The sequence below is a fragment of the Hylaeus anthracinus genome, unplaced genomic scaffold (assembly GCF_026225885.1).
Source record: "Hylaeus anthracinus isolate JK02 unplaced genomic scaffold, UHH_iyHylAnth1.0_haploid 11997, whole genome shotgun sequence".
NCBI lineage: Eukaryota > Metazoa > Arthropoda > Insecta > Hymenoptera > Colletidae > Hylaeus > Hylaeus anthracinus.
In genome coordinates this window covers 7,543,333-7,568,858 of record NW_026534344.1, presented here as the reverse complement: position 1 = coordinate 7,568,858, position 25,526 = coordinate 7,543,333, and the positions used below count along the sequence as shown (strand labels likewise).

General features: G+C 35.1%; 1 protein-coding gene across 3 annotated transcripts in view; it reads left to right on the top strand.

Annotated features, from left to right (window-relative positions):
• LOC128889672 (1-phosphatidylinositol 4,5-bisphosphate phosphodiesterase epsilon-1-like) overlaps window positions 1-25,526 on the top strand; it is a 115,982-nt gene that overhangs the window by 75,174 nt on the left and 15,282 nt on the right. For all 3 annotated transcript variants that reach the window (XM_054147508.1, XM_054147506.1, XM_054147507.1), the window contains exons 5-9: window positions 4,025-4,318; window positions 8,987-9,318; window positions 10,847-10,992; window positions 14,543-14,738; window positions 20,760-20,978. In XM_054147508.1, coding sequence (XP_054003483.1) covers window positions 10,970-10,992; window positions 14,543-14,738; window positions 20,760-20,978 — 438 coding nt within the window. In that variant the 5' untranslated portion in view covers window positions 4,025-4,318; window positions 8,987-9,318; window positions 10,847-10,969. The remainder of the gene's footprint in view (window positions 1-4,024; window positions 4,319-8,986; window positions 9,319-10,846; window positions 10,993-14,542; window positions 14,739-20,759; window positions 20,979-25,526) is intronic.

Here is a 25,526-nt window from a genome sequence, read left to right as displayed (position 1 = left end):
CTTGGAGATTTCCAGCGAATGATTGAACTGCGAACATTGGAATAATGTTAAAATTCAATCATTTCTGAAGATTATTAAAACAGACTATTTCGAGTATAATTTTACCAATACCTCAAAAAGAATCTATAAAGTGAAAGTAAATTTGAGAAAGACAATAATTTAATATCATTTTATTAAGAAAAATTATTGTTAAGTAACTATTTTTCTTAAACACAAATAGAGAATCTTATCGACTCTATTCCATTGAACTTTGAAAGTACTGGCAAAATCGATCCCTTGTACTATTGAAATCGTATCCCTTGCCGGCGTACGTGGACAGACGTGAAATTGCATTCCGAGTTTCTGTTTCTCCCTCTGTTCTTCCAACTCTTCTCGGTGGGATTAAAGCAACCGCGTTAAAGCATGGCAATCGCATTTAAAATCGTCCTTAGTGTTTCCAGTTGACTGTTCACCGATGCGTAAACAAACACGAAGGGACTCGATGGAAATATCTTGTTCTGGTATCTTGAACCACATTCTGACTCTTCTTATCCTTGAAAGTGATACTAAGGGGAATCGATTTCATACGATAATCCTGTTTATGGACAGATGTTATACAGAGTGTTTCCTTGAATGAAAGATAATAAAATATCTCACGAGAGGACGAAGCTATCAAAAATATCCTTTTCCAAAAGTTATTCTGTACAAAGGGGACACCATATGGAGTAAATAATTTGTTGTAAGTGAAGTGATGGCGAAGATTTAACAAACAAATTAATTAGCGAATCATTTTTTTTCTGAGTGAAGCGATGAAGGAGATTTAAATGCAAATTAATATTGTTAAATGAAACCTTACATATTTTTATACATGTCCATGTAGCATACGACTTTTTCCTTAGTATTTTTTGTTGTCATTCGAATGCTAGATTTTGGAGTTACGTGTCTCCAGAAATCTTCATCGATCACTCGACTCCTGTGCTGTAGCAATTGGGAAGCCTCAGTGAGCTTTCGCAACCGGAAACATTAGGAAACGTCTCCGATGACCGACACTTGACTTTCGTGCCCATTCGTATACCATTAACCGCTGAGTGCCAACCCTTCTGAAAAAATCCCAGTTTCCTGACAAAAGAACATAATGGGAAGTTCATCGTACGCAGGAGAAAAGTCTACCCTTACGCACTTTCAGCTTCTTTAATTTCTTTTCTTAATCGAGACTGCTTTATTTTTGGACTCGTTCTTCTCTTCATTCCTAACTGAAATAGTCATGTCTCTATTTTCAAATGATTTAGATGAGCTACAATCGATAAATCATATTTTATTTTTATTTTTCGAGATGTATATATAAACTCCGATATCTCATACCACCTCTAATAAAAAAAGGAACGAAAATGCGTTAATAAAAACCATTTAGAGCAAATATTTCAACGAGTATCCCAGTGATTGTTCAATGCAGAAAAGGAGGAGCACAAGTAGGCTGTTAGTAGGTTAATTATTTTTTGTGAAAAAGCTCTAAAATTTGGGATCCACAGGATTCATTTTGTTAAATACGTTAGAAAGAGACAGGATTGAACAATATTGTCTCCTTTATATTTTATATTCTTGTATTTCCATTTACTCTGTCCTTGACATCAAAACAACTTCTATTATCTGAAAGTTCTCTTATCTAAATACTTTCGTCTCTCGATTAATCCTCATAAGACTTGCCTGCATTTTACCCTACCGAATTGTAAGATAACGAATGTATTATCATTAAAGGGGCTGAAAACAACAGTACAGAAAGGAAATTAAATTTTCTTTCGACAAGAATCGCCGACAAAATCTCCCAGACGCTTGTGAAAGTTTCTTGATGACTCCTTTGCTACAGCAGACGATGATTAATCCAGAAAGAACGACGAAGCAGGAATTAACGTTGGTCCTAAGAGAGTCGTTAAATTCACCGCTGCGCGGTAAATTAACACGTTCTGTCGACGACAATTTGCAGCTACCTCTGCTAAGGCCAACGTCGTTTTAAGGATTACGTGGGTTGCACGGTCGAAAAGTTCCTCCTGGTACATATTACCGAAATATACTGGCAACTTCTATGTAGGATATACGCTCACACAATTTTCGATAGATACGCGTTTCGTTGTAACTTGTTCCTGTTGTCCCACTGCGCAATTTAATATTACTTCGCGTATTCAAATGAACACAACTCTGTAACAGAATTTAGCATGATATTCCATGCGCAGTGCAAAGCTGAATTATATTCGCGTGAATAATGCAACTGTAATTCCAATAGTGTAATTGATGTTGACACTTTCTGTTGAAATAGTTAAATCGTGTCTCCTTTTTCGCATGTAATATTTGATGCGTTCAAGTTATATCTTCTTTTCGTTTTTTTTTTAAATCTATATGTGTCAATGTTTCTTGCGGTTATTTCACAATCTCAAATGGTATGTATTTCACACGATTTGTCAGAGTAGTTATACCTTAATACCACTTTGCAGAGCTAACCTGATCAGTATGCAAATGTAAGAATGTACAGAAATGTAATTAGATAAAGCATAAGATTCATCTGTCACCAATTTACATGGTCGATGGGTTCCTCATAAAACTGTGTAAATCGAAATTATGTCTTTTTGCATGACAAATCGTAAAACAAAAAATGTATATAATTATTTATAACAAACCATTCAATACGAGGTCTTAAATTCTGTTGTTGCAGATTTATTGCCAAAAAGGGGAAAATTATTTTTTAGTTTTGGCGCCAGCGTTAACTAACGAACAAACATTCGCAAAGCATAAATGTTTGAATCTGACAGTTTCTACTTTTGAAATCTGTCATATTGAAAGCCTTGCAAACCAGAGATTAGATGTCCATCATGTATTCAAATGAACGTAATTCTGAAGCAGAATTTAACATAATATGAAACGCGAGCTCCAAAACAGAATTAAATTCTGATTTTAATTATTTAATTAATATTGACACGTTTTATGTAACGTTTTTATTATCCAAATGGGAGGGTATGAATCGAGTTTATGTGAATCGACGATTCGTAAATGCTATGTATTCATTGTTTTGAAGCAGCTCATTGTACAACATTATTATCATATATAACACGTATAAATTGCAACTCGAATTGTATCGATTACATCTATTGGCAAACGACCGCCAGAATGGAAAGTATTCAATACTCTGTATGCAACAATACGTTAAGGCAATCTATCGAGCAATGATGTTGCATGCAATGCGTAATCTGAACACAATAGTACTTTGTTCCACTAAATCACACAGAACGTCGATTTAATGCATCGAACGTTGAAAACATATATAGACATCAATTAGGATACATGACTGACTGTTGCAATAGTACTGAGGAAACATTATTTTACTGAAACAGAATTGAAAGAGATTATTTGATGTGTTATTGGTATGGTTCAACTTGTGTTTTATAGAGGAGTATCAGTAGAGAATTTCCTGTAATGAAACATAATATTGTTCGCGTTATGCGAATCGAATTTGTATTCCAGGGTGTAACAAAATTATTGGACAGGGTTGAATCTCTACAGACCTGAGTCAGTGAACATTTGTTAAATAAAACCTTCTGCAATCCATTACTTCCTCGAAATTCAAGGTTAATTTTTTTTCAAATTTTCTTTAAAATTATCTACAAAATGTATTTTTTACTTCCTCGATTAAAATCAAGCATACTTCGTTAAATAAAATTTAAGAGCAACTTTTATTATTTATGAAAAACAAATTTCCAAGGAGAAAAACGATATAAAAAAAAGTAGTCCTTTGAACAAATATTTTAAACAAGAGTTGTAGATCTCGATGAGATACAAAATTCTTGTCGAATATGTTTTTTCGAGTAACGAATATTTCTCAAGAATCACTTTCTTCCAAACCTATTGCCGAACTTTTCTCGTCAACAGTCGAAGTTTCGAAATATGTTTTTACCAAGTAATTCCTTTTCTTATGCAAGTTTGCGTTCTTTATTCGTTGCTTTGTCTCTCGCTTCTTTGAGAATAAGTTACCAACCGACTTTCATCTTTTGGCTTGCAGGTCAACGGAGGGCCCCGGGAATCCTTGAAAGACAATAGAAGGAACCCAACGGAGAAAAGGAGAAGGCGAAAACTGTCCGTGTGATCCTGCCGAATAGAGGTCAATGGAGCCATCCTGATGCAGGCTGCAAAACTACGTGGGGATTACCCGTCGTTGTCATCGGGCTGATTTCAACGGTGAGCAGGTGGCGATTCCACCTTCGGGTGGAAGCGCCGTTTTCATCACCGCCAACGGCGAATAGTACAGCCACTTCCGCTTCCTCCACCCCACGTGGCCGAACCATTACCTGATAAGGTTGGTCCAACAATTTAATCGCACTTGCAAAAGGTTTCTTTAACTACAGCTAGCGGCTACGATTTCATCTTCTATCGTGATTTATGATAATTGATTCGATTAACGTCCATAGGAGATATATTGCACAAATAAATACGGTCTCGTGCAACCGTTATCATACACTTAATTCACTATTTACTCATTAATTAATGAATAATTTTCTGATTGGAAATTTTTTAAATTATATTCAATGGTTTGGGATCAGCATGATTCTTGTAGCATTTTCATTGATCGATTTATTTACGAGTTTTAACGCGTTGAAAGAAATTAAAAACAAAATACTACTGCAATGAAAATTCATATTTTTGGATACTGAAATTGAAATTATAAGAATAGAGCATTGTATATTTGCTATTTCATGGATGGTTTATGTCTTATTCGTTATTTTCGAGATTTTTATCCATATATTTTACTCATATTTCCTCGAAATGACGATCAATTTCTGAAATCATTATTGAAGAAATCCACAGGTATATTTTTAGCAGGTCGCTTTCGAGCAAAAGCGAAAAACCATAAAGTTTTCGCTAAGTATTACCAGCATCCAAGAATTCGTTTATTGACCTTGCGTTTGCACGTGTGTCCAATAATAGCTTCCACCTCGACTTTCCTTTGATCTAGCATTGCTCACATAAAATGTTTATCACTATTCAAGCAGACAGAGGGTAATTGCGTCTTTAGTGAAATGAGACTATGAAAATCCACTCGAACCCGATAGTTTCGGTAATCAATGATTCAACGTGTTTTCGCGATCTAAAAATATAAATTACCAGGACCATTTCTACGATCAGTGTAATGGCTGAAATCTTGTTTTACCAAGTGGATAATTTACCATTCAAAACATTAAAGTTGTAATTTCTATATGTATATAAGTTTCTAGTTTATCAGTCGTTACGTTTTCCAGCATGTTGCATATTTTCTTTCAGTTGGAGAACGTAAACTATAATAATGCGCTCGTATTTGTCTATCTCGTAACAGAACATCGAAACACTTCAGTGTGAATTCAATTATTAAAGTGCTTTTATCGCCGCGTTAATAATCTCCTTCACCGATAATATGATTGGAGTGGTCGATAGCCTTTAAAAGTTTGGAAAGAGGATACACGATCATGCCAGGAAAGAGAAGGCATTGTTGCAAATGTTTGAAATTTACAAAAAATGTTTGAAATTATTGAACAATTATGGTAACTTGTAAATTCTGAAACGTATCTTTATTGCATAAATTATGGTCCGTGTGATTGTGGATTGTCATACAATTTTGAACTTTGAATATTGTTTATTATTAATAATATGAATTTCCAAAAATTTTATTCGAACCATTTGTGAAACTAATTATTATTAAATATGTATAAATGGAAATAAATCTTTGTATGAATACTTTACTGGCATTTACAAACTTGGTTAAATACGAAACTGAACTCGAATATGTTTTTAACTCTGTTCACAGAATGTAAAATATTAAAAAAGTACTCGAGTTATCGATATACGAGTATCAACGAGATATATGTACGCTCGAGATGACTACAACGCCATTTTCCTTTGAATATTTTAAATATTCACACAATATTTAATTTCGTTTCTTTCATTTTTCCGCTTTTCTCTCATCGATATTTCCGCCACATGCCAAAAACTACTGAGCGTACGTAATACAGCTCCCCAGTTTCAGTTAGCGTGTAACACATTTTATATTGTTAAGCAGAAAAACGTTCCCTACGAGTACAATAATCTAACTGAAACCGCCTTTGCACCGTGGCGTCGATGAACAAAATTTCATTCATTCCATATGCCTTCGTCCACAGTCCCACAGGGACACGAAAACAAATGAAAATTCATTCTGTTCGCAACCGGACGGCTTTCGATTGAAAAAGTTCGCATTCCTTCCTCCTATCTTGTTTATATCGCGCTCGTGAAATTACATCAGCGTACGAGTTTCCGCAGTGTAAAATTACAACTCTACGTTGTACCGGAATGCGAATCATCAATTGCAAACGGTTTTCCAAAAAGAGATTAAATAGTGATATGAAATAAACCAAATTATTTCATTCACAATTAAACTACACGGGATTAAAATTAAACGTGAAGGTTACGTCCAACCAAGGAACCAGGTAAAAGGGAAGAGTAAAAAGGAAATGCATTCTAAGATCCATTCAATTGTAATTTCTTATCGTCCACAGACAATTCACCTATAATTTACATTCAATGATAAATTACTAAGTTGAAGGAGTCGATTTCATCCTCCATATTTCTGGGAAATAGAACTGGGTCACAATTGGTTGGACATATCCCTTTCAAAAAGTTTTCGAGTTTGATAAACTACCGTTAGCCCCCGGCATTTCGCAAACTATGAAATTATTGGATCTCCTTCATCTGTCTTTAAAAACCGATATGACGCCTCAGGCAGTACGTGCATCAGATGAGGTTCAAAAGTCTTCAAGTAGTCATTAAAACACGAAACATTCGCGAAGCGTGTTTATTTCACTTTTCGATTTTTGCAATAATATTTCGCGAAATTTGCGCGAGCAATTTTTCTCGAACATCGAAAACCGTATATTTTATAAGATACTAATGTTTCTTATCGGTAGAACTTTGTAGAGTTACGATAGTCATTTGACACAGAACCCATTACTTCGTAGCTAATATATTCGCAAATTAAGAGGTTTGTACTTCACACTGAAATATATAGAAAAACTAAAATAAATTTCAAAAGCACTAGGAATTATAAAAAAATCTCAAACAGACAAGTTCAGAATTTCAGAAAAGAGTATCATTTAAATACTATTAAAAGATCTTGTACGCTTGACGAATAATATTAAATGTTTTATTAAAACATTAATAATAAAATGACTCGTGAAAAATATTTATTTATCTTTTAAGATATGTATTTTTAAATACAGGATTATTTATTATCGTACGATTATATAGTTTTTCTTTTTTTTAATTTTCAAAGAAGTCTCTCTCTTCAGATACTTACAATAGAATGCATATTTAATAATTATTCCAAATACATTCCCATAAAAAAGATAGTGTTTACAACAGCTATAAAAGCTGTACTTGATACTCGTTTTTCGAAATGACAGAGAACTCGGCGGTCGAAGGTGTTGGATGTCCAAGATCGTATCGAGCTACTCTCCTTTCAACCCTATTTTCAATGCGTGAAAGGGAAAACTAAATTCAAGGCGTCGAATCAAAAGAATGCAGCGGGTGGGTGAACGTTACGACATCTTTTGAAGTCGAAAAGTTGCTCACACTGGGGGCTTTGTGATAGTGAACATTGTTATAATGGAAAAACCAACCGGTGTTTGTCGAGGGAAGTGAACCGAAGCAATTCTAACTAGCAAACATTTCACAGCGCTGCCATAGGTCTTCAATAACAGATACAGGCTGGACAAAATTCCTTTTTTTTTATTTTTTATTGTTTTATATACGGGTTTTTGGCGTTTTCTCCAATATTTGATAATTGCTTTTCTACTGCAATAACGATGAATACAATTAAGTAATAAATATTACCATACCATAAACACCAGGCTATTTGCGTTAAATACAGTTTTGTCATTAAATACGCAATGCCATATTCCGCGTTAAAGTAGACAATTCGGTGTTATGAATTGCTTTAATAACAACGCAGTTCGTAATACCCCGAATACGTCGAATTACTTGAAAGTTCCTTCTTGTCGTAGCAAATGGATGCCACTCGCACATTTTCCAGGTCCTCGTGTATACGTATTATGCTCCTACACGTCCTGTTCAGCATGTCGCGCCAATCTTAATTACTTTTAACGAAACTAGGTCAGATTCAAAATTGTCGCTGCGCTTTGAATAACATTTTAATATCCCCCTTTTTTTCTTCCCGTGGACTACAGTGCTAGAAGGAAAAAAACATTTTTCGTTATTTTTTTTTTAACTGCGACCGTTTCAATTTACTTTTTAACCTGTCCAGTAACATTTTACAAAACATTTTTCGAAAGCTTTACTTCCCGAAGTGTTTGGGATGTTTATATCAGGACAAGAACAATAGGAAGAGAGCGTCATCAATGCTTTTTTAAGAATGGATATTCTCTATCGAGTCCATTCGCGTAGTGTTAACTGTACGGTGGTAATTGAAAATAACAAATCGAGCCACAAATGATCAAAATATGAATTAGTAACGTTGAGAGCACAAGCACGTTATATTCCGCAATAATTGAAAATGATTAAAACACTTTCTAGCAGGAACAGCCATCCGTTAAATAGTTAAACCACAATAGGAAATTGCTCGTTTCAGCGTTTATAAATTATCGAAAATTCCTTACCACATATTTGCTAAATATAATGCATATATTGTTACGAGTAGAAACATTGCGAGCGTATTAGGTGTAAATTTATTTCTAACTCTACTTGAAATAACCTCGATGAAAACACCGAGTTGACTTATTAGACTGTAGACCGCTGCTTCAGAGCTATCAAAACGGAATGTTGAGAATTTTCGACGGCGCAATTCCATCTTTTGTTTGCTTTAACGAGAAGGAAAAGAATAACATGCCAAGGGAAATTAATTTCGCAATAAAACACCGAAGAAATCTTTTCATGTAACTCGTTACGCTGGTAAAAAAATAACGTGCACTAACATTAATGTCGGGCTACATTGTTTAATTAGAGCTGGAGAAGCGGCCGCAGCCGCAGCCGCCTCGGAGCTCTGAGGAGCTGGAGGATCTGCACAAGTTATTGCACTTCCCCGAGGAGGTGGCGCTCAGGTTGACGGAGACCGAATACCAGCTGTTCTACCAGGTACCGCCCCAGGAGTACCTAAGGCACGTGGCACAAGATCAGAACACGCAGAAACCACCTGCCAGGCCACCCCCGTCGCCGAGTCACAGCTTCAGCACTCCCAGCACCGCCAACAGCTCGACCCAGACCGAGGAAGAGTCGAATTGGCCTGTTCCCAACATTTTTTCTTCCGTTCAGACACTCATCAATCGCTTTAACGAGGTAATTCAATACTTGATGAAATATTTCGAAAAACATTTTATTATTTTTACATATTTACATTCGAATCTTCCTATGCAGAGCTTCCTTAAAAACTACATTCTTCTTTTTCTCTTCGGTTTTTTCTTGCTTACTCGCCTTCTTCTTTTCGTTCAGATACTCGTCAACTTTACGACGTCAGTCGACGTTTAAAGAGGTAAATCTATATTAAACAAAATATTTCGAAAAACATTTTTGCACTTTTATGGATTTTTATTCGAATCATCCCTTATAGAATTTTTCTGTATACAAATCTCTTTCTTTTTACTTCCGTTCAGACACAGTCAATCTCTTTAACGTGGTAACACTATATTCTTTCGTACTGTATTCTCGTATGTTGTGAAAAAGTTTGCAAAAAGAGAGCTTGAAATTAATTTTTTCTCGTTATTCATTCCACCACAATAGCATAACAAATATGAATCAATGGGAAATGAATATAATAAAATATTAATCGATGGTAAATAATTTTCAAATTGATTGGAAATGGTAGAACCATTCGTGCAAAATTACATTTACTGGAAATTTAAATACGGCAACGTTCAGCAGGCGGTATTATGATTGGAAAAACCGTTCTCATTAAAAGTACACAATCATTGAAATATCGAATTGTGATCAATGTAAATATTATTTCAGGGCACTTCAGTCCCAATCATATAAAACAGAGATACCAGCGAGTAATCAGTATTAACGTGCAAACAATGTATATATAAAATAATTGATTCCATTCAATTTTGAGAGTGTAACATGTTTTGTTTCTTTACTTGAAGGTAATTATAGCTTAAAATGTATTTCATAATGTTTAATTTAAACAAAAATTAATAACGCAGAAAAGTATCAAGCTTACTTTAACATTCGCCGATCAACAAACTATATATTTTCTTTATTTCCCATAATTTCTATCGAATATACTTCCATAGAAGACATCTAGATTTAAAATTGCATTATGCGAAACTGCTTTCACGTATACTTATTTTTACTTCCTTCAAATTTGCATTCAGGTCACAAATCAAAATGCACCACGTCTCTATGCAGCTTATGAAAATTCATTTCTTTATAATCTGTACACTTTGTAAGAAGCATACACCGCTTCATTCATAATGTCTCAATACGATTCGCGATCGAAATAATATATTCCCGTATCCAATTTAGCTTTGCAAATTAACTTTTGTTTCACGTCCTGACTGCAGAGAAAATAATCCTCTATATTTGTTCGGCTAACTAAAAACATTCAGAAGCAGAACACAAAGCAGAAATATTGTTAATGTATTAATTTAGCAAACGCTCGTGTATTATGATAAAGTTTAACAATGAATTTAGAAAAATGTTTATAGTTTGAAAAACTTGTGGAGTTAGTAAACTGTCAAAAACGCATTAGAAGAATTACCTATTTTTCTACAAAATTTTATAAAAGGATAAATGATAGACGACGTTCGTTCTGTCTCATACGTTATGGCATCCATCTTAACCGCTGTTATTGTTGTATGTTACTCAGGTGAGCTCATGGGTCACCCAAACGATACTAAACGGCGCGACGATAGAAGAAAAACAGGCAGTGCTGTCCTGCCTTCTCCGAGTGGCTCAGACCTGTTGGAACATTGGAAACTTTAACTCAGCCATGGAAATTGTTGCCGGCCTCAAGTAAGGATTAATTGCCTTATTTACTTGGTTGTCACTCTGTTTCTATTATTTCGAATGTTAAATTGTAACTGCATGGTAGTATTCGTTTCGTTAGCAAGTGTTGATTCTAATCCTTTGCAATTTATTTATTTTTCGCAACTTTTCTTGACAAGTTGCGAAGAACCTTTTCGCCTAAGAAAATGTGACAATCAACAAAATGTCCAAAGGCTATTCCAAGTCGTAAAATTCCAATAATGTTCACACGAGTCCGTTGGATATGATTATCTTAATGGTAACATACTAAATCGTGTACCACAATTTCAGCCGAACATGAGCTTTTTAATTAAAGACCAATTATTCGGTAAACACACAATTAACCCAGATTCCTCACGCCATTAACGTGGATCAACGTGCAGATTAATCCCTGCATTTAAAAACACTGCCCCTCGTTTCGCCGTATAGACGATACGCCCACGAAGAAACGTGTAATTCAATTTGCCTGAAATTGCTAATAAATTGTGCTACCCAGATGTAGCGAGATTGAAAATTTGTTAGAATCGATTATCGAAACTGTGTAATTGAGTTTACAGTGTCAGAGACGAGGGGCTGTAAAGGAATCCATTGAATGGTGACAATGAACGTCTCAGGGGGCATTATTTTTTCCTGAGTTTACAAATACATTGTTTTTGTTAATATTCTTGTTGCCTAAGGTCTTCGCAATATTTTTACCAAATTATATTAGAGACATTTCAAAATTGCCAAGGTTATAACTGTTTATATCACGAGCCATTCTGCTAGACTGATCCATTGACTAGACTCGCTTAACGTGACGTAGAATATCGTATGTAACTTATAAACAAATTCAACAGAACGGTCGAAAATTTTAGAAATTCTTGCATATACAAATATACAATTAAACGTACCAAGTTGTAAGAGTTGATGGTTGCCTCAAAACTGGTCAAGAGAAAAAGAAGTAACCTTTTCAAGATCACGATCGAAGCATGGTCGCGTGGAAAGAGCCACGAGCTTGTCGAAAAAAACTATCGATTCATCAATCGCGACACTATTTCGCCATCCAGAGGCGTCTAAACTCGGTAAATGAGTGGCGCACAAATTGAGTGAGACAAATCGTGCCCACCGTGAAACCGTCGCCGCTTCCTTGTTGTCCAGGCGGAAAATTGAGCCACTTTTGGACAGGCTTGTTACAGGGGATGAGAAATGGATATTGCACGGTAATGTTTCTCGCAAGTCGGTGGATAAACATCGGAGAAACTGCCGCGCCCATTACGAAACAAGGGTTACCCCCTAAAAAAGATTATGTCGTGCGTATGATGGAATAGGAAGGGAAATGGAAATTATTTTTACTTAACCAGAACGTCACGGAAGAAATTTACAACTAAAAAGTAATGGAAATGAAAAATTGTATTTAAAAATGGCATGTTATGAATACCCATATTGCGCGTGTTATGGAAATTGAAGTTATCCCATGTTATTGTGTGCAGTTTAGGAAAAATCCGGGGGTTAGGAAAGTATTAACATTATTACGATACATACATGTATGCATTACGTGACAGTAGACGCGTTAAAGGCAATTTCGAGCTTTTCATCATCTCGCAAGCAATGGAAACAGTATTCGACGTCGAACAATTTTCTCGAGTCAAATGCAAGGCCACGTTAAAAAGTCTGTTGTATTTTTGAGTCCGTATTCATTATCGATAGAAAGCATAGGAGAGCCTGTCAATCCCTGACTCAATTAAATTAGTAGATTCCAGGTGTCGGGCCCTGATAAAAATAATTCTACAGTCATAAGAAGAAAATATTGTTGACAATTCTTATCAACGTATAATAGTAATTTACGTCCAAATAACCAGATGAAAATTATGTTTTGTTTTGCATCTTATAAACAACAAAAAAGTTAACTGAACAGAATAAACACTAATTAATAATTTATAATTTATCCCCCAAACCAATTTCATCTCTGTCTAAAGTATAATTAATATTGAACAAAATAAATTACAGTGATACGCTACCTAAGGCAGTATGACATTGTAAAAATAACAGTACATTCCATTTTCTTTAATGAAACATATTAATTTTTCTCTCAGAACCGAGAGATACAACTTTCATCATACAAGGCGAATGCAGAGCAAATAAGATTCCTTTCGAATGAAATCACTTTTATGTCGTGTTGTTGAAGCTTGAATAAGAAAAAAAAGGCACGCTTAAAGGCAACCCAGGGAGTTACGTAAAGCTCAACTACATGCGCATCGTTACGAGAACGGTCCGACATCAAAGGTGCAAACGAAATGTTCCCCAGTAATCATTCAACGAAGGTACGGCCGCAACGCCAAATCATCGCATCCGGCGCTGAAGAATTCACCGGTATCTTCTTGTCATTAAAAGCATCCAGCTTTTTACATGTCTGCCAAGGAAACAAAGTCCGCTTTCAGTGGCACCCTGGTGGTCGGTTTGCGAAGGAATCTAGAAATAAAGTAGTTTTTATTGCCGGCACTGTAAAACCAGCAACCCTTGCAACCGCGAACGAGAGAATAAAACCTTCCTGCTGGAGCATCGTCTTAGACCAGGCCATTGTTTTCAATGACCGTATACCTTGAACGTGTTCACAATTTACGCACCCCTCGGTATATGTACATATCCGGACGTGTTACGGTTTCGAGAAATATGCAACGAACCGAATGGCTGGAATTTTATCTACGCCGTGGCACCGTGACCTATCAATTCAAAGTATCTCAATGGTGTCTTAAGAGTAGAAGTCACGTTGGACGCGTGGAAATTATAGCTACACCTATATTCAAGAATTATTTTCTCGTAAACCATTGGCTCAATAGAAGATCCGTTTGGTGGGGTTCATTACACGTATATCGAGAAATAAGAAAATAATATGAATAAAAAAATATATTTGAACAAAATAGCATTGGTGGAGCCAAAACAAATGAAAGTAATCAACGCCTCAGCAATCAATTGGCCATGACATTGGATTATATCTTGCATGGCTTTTTTTTAGAATCATGGTTACAAATCCACGTTTTGTTGCACGTTTCTATCCTTTTTGTTATTTGAATATATCTTTGTTAATAGAGTTTATATACAAGTATGATATTTAAGGTTTAATATTGACCGCTCTTTGTATGTACGCACACTATACATTTCATAAATTCATTTCAGTAATAAATCAAATTCAATTAATTTTTTCGTGAGAAAAAGATATTAACCACACTTTTGCAAACATGTAAATATATATGTATATATCAAAGTTTGCATTGAGATTGACAAAATATTTGTCAGTTTTCAAACTTGCAAAATTCATAAAAATTCCAGCAATCGAGTGCAAACGTACCTCCAAAGCAATGAATTAATTTGAAATTATGCATTTCCGGAGTAGGTGCTTATTAGCATTTATAACATTCAATAATGTGTAATGTTCGTGTATTAACGTCTATGATATACATTCGACAATATGAAATACGCACTTATTAAAGTTTGTACACTACAAAGCGTTTACTTATATTAAAGTTTGTACATTGAGTAAAGTGGAACATTCTCTTTCCAGGTCCAACAAGTTAAAGCCATTTTGGCATAGCGTGAACGAGCCCATTCCAGTTTTGGAAAACCTCTCCTCCGCCCTGTTGTCTCCTGAATATGACTTCGCCCTCGCTCGCGCTTTAGCGATGCCAGAATGTCCTGTGATACCGTTCTTCGGAGCCTTCCTGCGGGAATTGCGGGAAGTCATCGCTTCCGAGTCCAAGGTAACCCATTAAATTTTACTTCTCCGTAATTACTAGACCTTATCAAGGGGATTGCCGCACTGGAACCTTGAAACTTTTGCATAGATCATTGGGGGAATTCTGCCAACGAATCGAAGTTTCAAAGTCAAAACAAGACCGTGCTTAGCATTTATTGCGTCGTACCTAATATACGTAAATTAATATTTGTCTCGAAGGTAACAAATTTAGATTCAGAGAAACTAAAATCGTATCGAACATTCGCTTAATTAATAATTCTAGCTTATGAAAGTGATTGAAAAGTAACGGATCCCATTGTAAACAAAAATGTGGGAACAAAAAATAAATTCTTTTCGAGTAGGACTGTGTTTGCGAGCAAATCGAGTTGAAAAATTCGTATGCACCCACGTGGTCGAAGATGGGTAGAATTTTATTCAAATAATCGATGACGATTGAAAACAACGTACGGTGATCTGTTCGTGACGTTTATTTGATTTATCGGTTGCGTTTCAAACATTTCAGCGTGAAACAATTTCATTTCTAATTCTAATTTCTTTTCAACGCTTAACGAGTGAAAAACTGCTGGTCGTTTATTAGTCACTTCAAAATTTTGTCTGGATGAAGATTCATATCGATGATACATTCACTCAAAAGTATAACAATTTGTATTTAGGATTTAATTTTTATTATTTGTTTTGTTTTTGCTGTATTAGAAAGCTAGAGTTTACTACATTTTCAATGATAAATAGATCACTCAGTTTTTTAATATTTACTCTTCACATGCAAAAGAATTGCATTTGAGGAATAAGAGATTAATTTGAAAACATTTAGAATATTTCTAATGTGATTATTGAAATTTGGAACACAATATCACGACCCACGTTCAGGTGAGACACTGAAGAGTAAAACAAATTATTAATTAAAGAGGAAATGCTGAAGGTATTAAATTCTCATGGATTAATTATTTTATCGAAACGCGAATTGTAAAGTTCGATGGCACTCGTGTTGCCAGTCATTCACACGCACCGTATCAACGAGTACCACTTCTGGTTTTTGTATTAATAATTTCATCTACGAAAAGGTAATATAATATTGTACTGTCTCTAGGGGAATTAAAGTATGGTACGCTTCACAGTCACCTAATACAAACTAATTATTCATGGACTACCGTGTATAGATTCATCAACAATAGAGCTAAACTAAATGAAAGAAACTAATGCAAGGCTCAGAGGATACATTTAAGTTTGGAATTAGTTTAAAATTAAATTTACATTTCAATTTAAATTTGAGTAAAATAAGGTTAATAGCATGCAAATGAGTATTTATATAGAATATAGTGGAGCATAATGCTCGCAAGATCGAGGCAAGGCTATGTACTCCAAGCGATTAAGTTAAAATTTTATTGATAAAAGCGTGAAACTTTGCAAGCCTATTATCCATATTTAATTAGTCATCCTAATCGTTGATAACTATTATTACACTTAATAACTATTGAATGGATTATCGGATTTCGATTTCTCCTGTTTTGTGAAAAATTCTCTTCGAGACGAAACATTTTAATCTACACAAATTCTTCTCTAAACTTCAGCCTCGCAAAACGAGTACGGATGTTGTAGCTTTTGCACTGAGTTACTTAATTAAGTATTCTAAGTCGTCGTCTGTGAATTCCTTTCGGCATATAAGAAAGCTTTTGCCTCGTTGACATATGAATGGAATGACTGGAGCATTAGGAACAGAAAGATCTTAAGTTCTACCAGCTTTTCATACGCTAACAGGCTGTAGTACCACTTCAAAATTCTCAAGAAGAGGTAAAGTAATTTCCCCGACAATATGGAATGGTTACCCAAGAGTGACGCACGCTCCCTGTGTTCTTTTCATCTCACCTTCTTAGAAGAGGTTGATTCTCCCATGTCTTCTATTGAAAACTTCGCCATCCTATCGTACGATCGCTGTACATAAGAAACAAAACAAACGAAATTATGTTGTTTACAGATAGAAATTGAAATTTGAAATAGATTCTACAATTGCTATCCTTAAACAATACGTCCACAGAGTAGCTTACCACGCCTGAGAAGGCGAGATTTACCTACAGGTAAATGATTCAGAACTAACAACCATGAAGCACCTGAATTCATATACATTTATTATTTTCATATATAATTATACTTAAGTGATAATCAAATAATATTCAAGGAAGTTTTTAGCGAAGCATATGCAAATTCAGGAGAAAACGTTCATTTATTTTAAATACCATTAGGTGGTTTGAACTTTCAAAAGGTAGCATAAATATATTACACATATTTAGTACACCAGAATATGTAAACTATAGCGGTATATCCAAAATACTACGAAATGTGCAGAATATGCAGTAAAATCAAAATTCTGTATGCGCAATTTGAATAAAGTATGCAGTACGTCCATTACATACAACCAAATTCATCCGCGAAATGCCATGATAAGTATTATGTATAATGAAGTACACTTTACTCACACGACGCTTAATGTACTTGAATAGTTACTTAATTATCGCTATCCTACCGGTATATTAGTTTGTTTGTTCTTTTATATCTGTCAGAATTGATTCTCGAAATTCAATAACACGTATTCAATAAATAACAATTTATTCGTTAGATTTATAATCTATTATAAAAACAATTCACGTTAGCATGATCCACTCGTAAGTCGGATTGTAATTTTTTAAAGAATTCCCACGTTTTTGAGAAAACGTTTTTAAACGTAAATCGATCATTTGAAATATGCAGAATACGTGTTTCACTTCTAGCGAATATGTATATACATTTTAAATAACGTTTAATGTTATAGCAATTGCTACGGTCACTGATAACTATACAAATTTTAATGGTGGTCTGACACAGTTTCTATGTATCATTAATAATTGTGATATTTCTGCAAAATTTAATAATATCTCGTTAACATTAGCATTGCCAACTATAGTAGTATGTGTAATAGTTAATAACTCTTTGCAGTCAGAGCCATGTCATTACAAAACGTGCAAACTTGAATTGCGTTGCATTAAATAATGTACCTTTGGAACCATGCAATTCATTCGAATGATATTTTATTTATATGAATCTTTAGGCATCGAGGTACACGTTTAAGAGAAATATTATATTTTTTTTTAATGTGTGGTAATGTATAAAAAAATCACTTTAAGACTACAGTCTCAAACTTGCTTGTTTATTTTTCTTAAATTGTACCATTTCATACATATTAAAATTCTTTTAGGAATAAATAAATTTTATATTCAAGGTTACTAATAATACACTTAACTGGCACGGTTAACAAAAATAGGCACGTGGATTATTTTATATCGTCGTGTAGATTTTCACGAAAAGTTTGTCAACCTCCAGTCTAAATAGTCACACGTGACAATGCTGTCCGACGTGTCACTGTTTTCCTATCACTTATTCACCCCTGTCGTATAACAGAGAGGTAGAAAGGGAGAAAGCGAGAAGCCGTGAGATCGAATGATTTTACAGTGAGCTACACGTACGATTTGGCAGCCGGCCAAGGAAGTTCTTCGATAAAATCCGAACATTCGCCGTGTCTCTGACGAAGCGTCGAACCATGGGATACGAGCATCGAACGAGGGCAAAGGTTACCCAGAGATGCGAAGGCTACTCAAATTACCAACCCTTTCCTTTCGTTTGAGTACTCTGAAGCGAAAAAAAAACATCGATACGAACTACTATGCGCTGAATCATTGAATCCAGAAGATACGTGTACATTCCAGGCTTTGCGCTCTTCGCGATTTTACAACCACTTTCGGCGATCCGCCTGCGATTGGAAAAGAAATCGAGAATGCATTTTGAATTACTGTTAAACATCTGCAACGTTTAAAGACGATGATTGGTAGACTGTGTTTTACAAAATACTGCATTAGGATAATTTGAATAGCAATAATGTGCGATTCCGTCATGTGGGTAATAGTATATTAGATATTGTAACTTAGTTACTAATATTAATTGTTTAAGATTTTTAACACTAATGTGAGTTTTACTTACGATTTTCCTTCCAATAAAAAAAAAATCAAATTCTGAATATCAGAATCAGAAAAAGAAAAATTTGTTTACTAACTGGGAAAATGTATTGATGTATCTGTCACCTGGGAAACAAAAAGTCTCAGTTTGAATATTTGTTGGACAGTTCAATTAACCATTCTTGTTCACGTTATAACTTTGTCTCGCATTTCGAGTTTCGTTTTACTCCAGTTTTCAATAGCAGACATTATTTCATTAATTAATTCCTCTTCTGCTTCTAATTACATATGGTTTACACGGCATACCGCGATTACAGTTTACAATGTGTTATGAGCCGTCGGATTGCAGTTTTTACATTGCATACAATGTCAGGTTTACAACGTTTAATATTTCCATTTTGTGTTAGAGAATTATACAAAAGTGGATCTCCGTTTCATAAAATATACTTTCACTTCTACACTAAAACAAGTAAAATTGCTATGTTTCAAGGAAGTAATAACTTTCCTTATATTTTCCATATGTTAATAATTGTTTGATTGTTAGATTTCGTTAAAATATTGCCCTCAGTCTTTGATCAGAGAGTCAAAACCTATAAATATGTATATAGGGCAGTGTCTCGTTTATTTTGATATAGAAAAATGTGAAACTGTACTTACCTTGAGAAGATTGAAGCAACGAGACCGAAGAATGAAGAAGAAATGTATGCAGCGACAAGGTTAGGGGTTTCTATCGGCCTCCAGCAGCAATGACGGTTGTAGGCCGGCGGAAACTACTTGCTCTTGTTGCTGAAGATCGACGCCTCGAAGAACTCCGAGTACTGGACTTACTTCCTTCAATACTTTTAACCCTTTGACTGCGAGACGTGTTTCCACATCCGTTCGAGCCACTGTCGTCCCTCAGACACACGATACGTCACTCGGTATGGTAGATCAAAGGGCAATCCGAACGTACACGTGATCAGCAGAAACGCGGAAGTATCCCGTGACAATAAAGCAATTTCAAGGACCTTGACACCTTGTTTAGCTAATCGATTGATCCACACACCAGGCATCCGCATCATAAGCCAGACCGTCGAGAAGTCCGCCACAACAGGGGTTGGGGGAGAGGAAGAGTAACTTCATTACTCATGCCACGCGCAGCAAAATCAATCTCTCTCGTCTCTTGTTTATCCCCCCAACAAATCGTGTTTTGCGAACGGTATCGCCAGCACCGCGTGACAGCTAATTTTGAATAGTACAGCAGACGAAAATCCTGACGTACTTTCAACCGCGATACGAGCAACAATTTCCAGTTGAACGTTAAAATTGCTATCGCGGGATGTTACCTATTTAACCGCTATCGATTTTGCGCCACCCACAACGTGATAATGCAATTTTATTGTGATCTTTATGGCCGATACGATTGAAGTATGTCTGTTGCGGAATTATTAGGAAGGATGAATGAATTGTTGTCGCCACTTGACGATGGAAATTGTTTAAGGAATACAAATTTATTCAAATTAGTTTCGATTAGATGAAGTTTTATTCGTTTCTAGCATAATACCTCATAAGTACTTGCGCACACAATAATAAAGTTATATACAATGGATTTTTTGTATCCCTGTAATAATGTCATTTGACATTTAATTGGTTAAACTGTACTGCTATTTATTCGAAGAAAGAAAACTTGATGAAAATAAAGACTATATTCAAAATTGAATCGAGGGAAGTAAAATAAACGTCTTTACAAATTGTGTGGTGGTTTCTGGCAATTCTATTGCAGCGTTAAAGTGATTAAATTCAACAATCTATTAGCAAAATGGTCACTTACCCAAGACTCAAAGTGCAAACGATCATTGAGTTCATAAAAGGGAATTGCTTTCGTAATAGAACACTGGACGTTAATGGGACGTCAACGGATGAAATTTCGACCGACGTTTTAGGCCAGAGGACGTCTTTACGTCTCCTTGTATACATTCCCGGGCTCATCGAAGTTCAATATTGTACAATAAAAAAAAATAGAAACACGATGAAATACTCGATGAAAAAATTAATTTCTGTTCCAGTCTCAGCAGGGCTGCAAGGACAATCGGGAATCCTCGCGCAGCAGAGATACGGATTCTGAAAACGTGTCATCCTCGGGCCATTCCACGAAGATCACACTGGATAGTATCACGGAATCGCCATCGGAATGTAACTCAAGAAATAGTTCCTTGAAGAAACAGGATAACACTCCTCTCCGTGATACGAACTCCATCCTCGAGAAAGTTGCCGAATTTCATAAGGTAAAGTAAGTTTACTCGACCATCCTCGCGACGTAAGACAGAAGAGTGACCGACCGTTTCTGTGTGCACGGGCCATTCCACCCCAAATCGAATCCTCCGATCTACACGACAGTCTATTCGCACGATTTTAAAAATAACCGATTTGTAAAATTGAAAACTGTTAGAAGGAAATATATACGAGCTGCAGGTGCGTTCCCGGTTATCTTTTAGTATCGTTGGTTTGTTAATAGTGGCATTAAATTATCCTCTTATTTCGAGAAAATCACAAACCCGTATTTTGAATGCTATATTATTAATAAACTATTGTACAAGACTTCTCCATTTGTCTATAGTGCAATAATCAATGTTAATTTAATTAGTTCATTACAACTTCAGTAAGATAGCGGAACCTTTTACCATTTTTATAGCTGCACGTTTCCAGCAGAAATTTTTGCTTGCCGTCGGTACGGCGTCTTTCGCGAGAATGCTAATGTAATGAAATCATCCACCCCATTCATTCATCCGGAATTTTTAAATTCAGTATTTTATGAATATTGAAATATTATGTTTGCGTAATTTATTTCTATCCGCACAGTCGCCCTGTCGATATAAATATCGGATCGAGATTATATTTTTCAGATGTGAATTTCTATAAATGGAAAAATTTATTCAATTTCCATCGATGGGCCAAAAATTGTTTCTGTGGCCAGTAGTGGATAAAATAAACGAATTAAATCGAGATACAACTGACGATATAGTTGACTGTAGATACTTTCCTAAATTAAATGGTATTAGATTTTAAAGCAACATGGATAGACTATAACATAAAGAACACGGAATAAAAATATAGTAATAGTATACAGATTGCCACGTCCTGTATATTAATAAACAATTCAATTAACTCTTGTATCATTTGATTTATTTCATGTTTTTTTTTTTGTTATATTTCTATCGTAATAATTATGATTCAAAAGTCAGATCATTTTTCATAACTCGAAACTTGAAATTTAAATTCTGTTACTTCTTGTCTTCTTATTTTAAAATAATAGAAGATATCCATAAGATATATACAGATGTATTTCAACAATTTCATAAATATTTTCGTGTCGTACTTGGTACATTTGAAAATACTGACAGCTCAACAACAATTTTTTTTACTTAATAATTCAAATTGGAAATGGAAAATACTGCGCAATTCCAAAGATCTGAGGGCTACCGTATGTGTAGGAATACTTTATAATGTGAGGAAATTGCTTCCATCATTTCCCTCGAATGGGTAGATTGCAACGCGTGTAAAAATGTGATTGCTAATCTAGCATTGACAGCATCAGGCAGTGTTCGCGAACACGAGAGATGGATAAAGAACGGAATTTATTCAAATTAGATTCATTAGACTCTACTTTTACAAATTGAATGCCTTCCTCGTTCGCTCGAAATGAATCCATACTGCTTCCTGCGTCAGAAGTGCGTTACCTGGACTGCGCTATCTGAAACAACAACCTGTATAAAAAGATAAAAAAGAAAACGGTAATAAAACGAATATGTAGTTCTGAACATGCAATATAAATTTTATTTCAGTGCCACGTGGATATTCCTTTTTGAATTTGCATATTGTAGCGACGTCGTGGTACGTCCATAAACTCAACCCATGTACAATTTTCACACTTTAGAAACTCGAATTTTCGTTCACACATCTATGTGACGAAAACACTTCGTTCCATAGCAAATTTTCTTACTTTAATGGATCGTCCTTCAGATTCATGAGCATCGATGACTCAAAGTATTTATTTTCAACCCTCTATTCGAATGTTTTTCTTTGCAGACAACTTGCGAGTCATTTATTTTTATATTTCAAGTTGATGGTTCTGCCAATCGTCATCAATATTCTTATTGGTAATCAGAGACAATATATAATTAAGACTTACGCGTTATCTTGTGAAAAAAGCTAAAATTCTTTGGAAAAAGGTCGATACGTTAGCACGTGACCTGAAAGTTACATGGGCCCATAGGGGGTTAAATTGCGAAATCTGGTTTTACAACATCACGTGAAAATTCCTTTCTAAATTTGCATATTGTAGCGACGTAATGGTAAATCCATAAACCCAGGTCATGTAAGTTTCACACTTTTGAAACTCGAATTTTCGCTTATGCGCTTATGCCATGAAAATACTTCGTCATATAGCAACTTCCTTACTTTAATGGATCGTACTTCAGATTTATGAACTCTGATCACTTGAAATATTTATTTTTAAATTGCGAGATTTGGTTTTACAGTATCACGTGGAAATTCCTTTCTAAATTTGCATATTGTACCGACGCAATGGTAAATCCATAAATCCAACCCATTAACTCAATAACAAACTATTCAAAACTATTCTTTTCTATTTTTATTTTTATTGCTAATTTTTCAGTCACTTTTTCAAGTTTTCCCACTCTTTTTCCTTTTTGACACAGTTGGACCATATGCGCAAGAAACTTGATCAAATATGGCCTGCATTGATCAATAGAAGACGACCCTGACTACTGTATAACTACGCCCGATCACATATATCACACATCACTGTTCAGAAACTGACCCAGCTGCGATATGAAACTTCAGCTCGTCCTCCATACCCTCCGCACATGTTGCCAACAAATTTTCAGTTTTTCGTACACCTGGAAAATTTGTCAAAGGGACAATTTTTATTTGTTTTTTAAATAAGTTATATTTATTTCAAATTAGCTTGCAAACTCGAGAAGCTGTGGTCGACAGAAAATTTGACTTAAAGCTTCAAATATATTTTTAATGATGTTGCAATGCTATAATCCTAATGTTACCTGCATTGCTAGAATAATTTATTGCGTCACTCGTACCATTGAGTACTATTGAGAAGCTGTCAAACTTGACAGTTCCATAATTTTGTTAAAATTCCCCAAAACTGTTACGACAGAAACTAAATTAAAGCTTGAACCTTCCACTTGTTGACCTTTTGGCTGACTTTATTTAGGTCGTGACGCAAGAGGGAGTTATCAAATTGTACAAATTTCTTGACGTTTAACGAGTGTTGCACCGTGGAAGCGACACCTTTTCTTATTTTGGTGTATAGTGTTATTAATGATCGATCGTTTTCCTTTTATATATTTATTTATATATGATAATTGTATTTACACTTTTGAGTTCAATTGTATTTAGAACTATATTACAATTATGTTTCATATAATTTTAACAAAGTCATGGAACTATGAAGTTTGACAACGTTTCGATAGTATTCGAGTTATGCTATCAATTTTTCTAGCATGACGTAACTGTCTTGTCTGGTAGAAATTCTCGTCATACATATCCACAGCATTTAGGCCGATTTGTAAATTGAGAACTTCCATTAATTTCAAAACACTATCATACCCATTATTAAACATGCAGGAAGCCATAATCACTGCTGTCTCAACTACTTCAAAGCCATTCGTTAGTCTCATCGATGTAATTTTCCAAACCACGCTATTCAGAATTACAATATAGTCCAAATTAATACTATAATCATCAATTACATTACAGAACGCGAAGATATTCTTCTAAACATTTATTTCATCACTATATCACTAAACTTTAAATAACTGCAATTTCTTTACCCTCGAAGTGATATATCGCAACCAAGAAAGATTAAATCAGAATTGAACGAAAACAAAATAAAAAAACAATTAAGGTGCAAAGGGTTGAAGTATTATTATTCCAAGGCAATAATAATGTCCATAATAAAAAATTCAAGCCGGCAATAAAATGTGATTGATATCATTCGTGACTCGCGCACTTAACACGCCTACTCCGAGGTATCCCGATAAGCTCTAATATTTAACGGGAGATCCACATAACGTGTCCAGCACTGATTTTAATGGGACTTGGTGGGTATCTGAAGGACCAAAAAATATTTGACCCACGTTCAGCCGTTTGCTCGAACATTCAACAGTTTATGAGATATTGAGCAATAAAGATGGGCGTTCCGCCCGCTGGTCCGACAAGTACCCATGGCAACGATATTATTCAAAGTAAAGTTATGGCCTCGCGGCTACGGTCGATGCTTCGGAATCGTGCAATCTGGGTCTCGGAGATTGGCGATAGTTTATTCGAATTATAGATGCCGAATGAAAACACTGTATAGCGATTCACGACGACTACTCGATCGAATAATTATACAGACCAGTTTCTGTTCGTTCGACGTAAGACGTAATACCAATCTCCAATTCAAATTATAATTCCCGTTTAACGTGTAACGGATTGCAACTTCTTAATCCTTGAATTGTTAATGCAAAAAAGGAGTTTATTCAAGAAGAGTTGTTTATTATTTTACCTGCCGTTTATATATTCGCACTAGTGGTGCTTTTATTGCAATCTGGTTTTGAAGGAAATTAAGAATATTGAATTGTCTACGAATATGTAACAAATATTGCGTATAAAAAATATCCAGTTTCTGTTGTAGTTACAGTTTTGGGAAAGCCTAGTTCATATCAAGTTGCACTTAACCCCGGTTGTAATGATTGTTACGTCCGTTGAATCGTAGCATATATCGAATGTCTGTTGCATTCGAAACCTTGTAT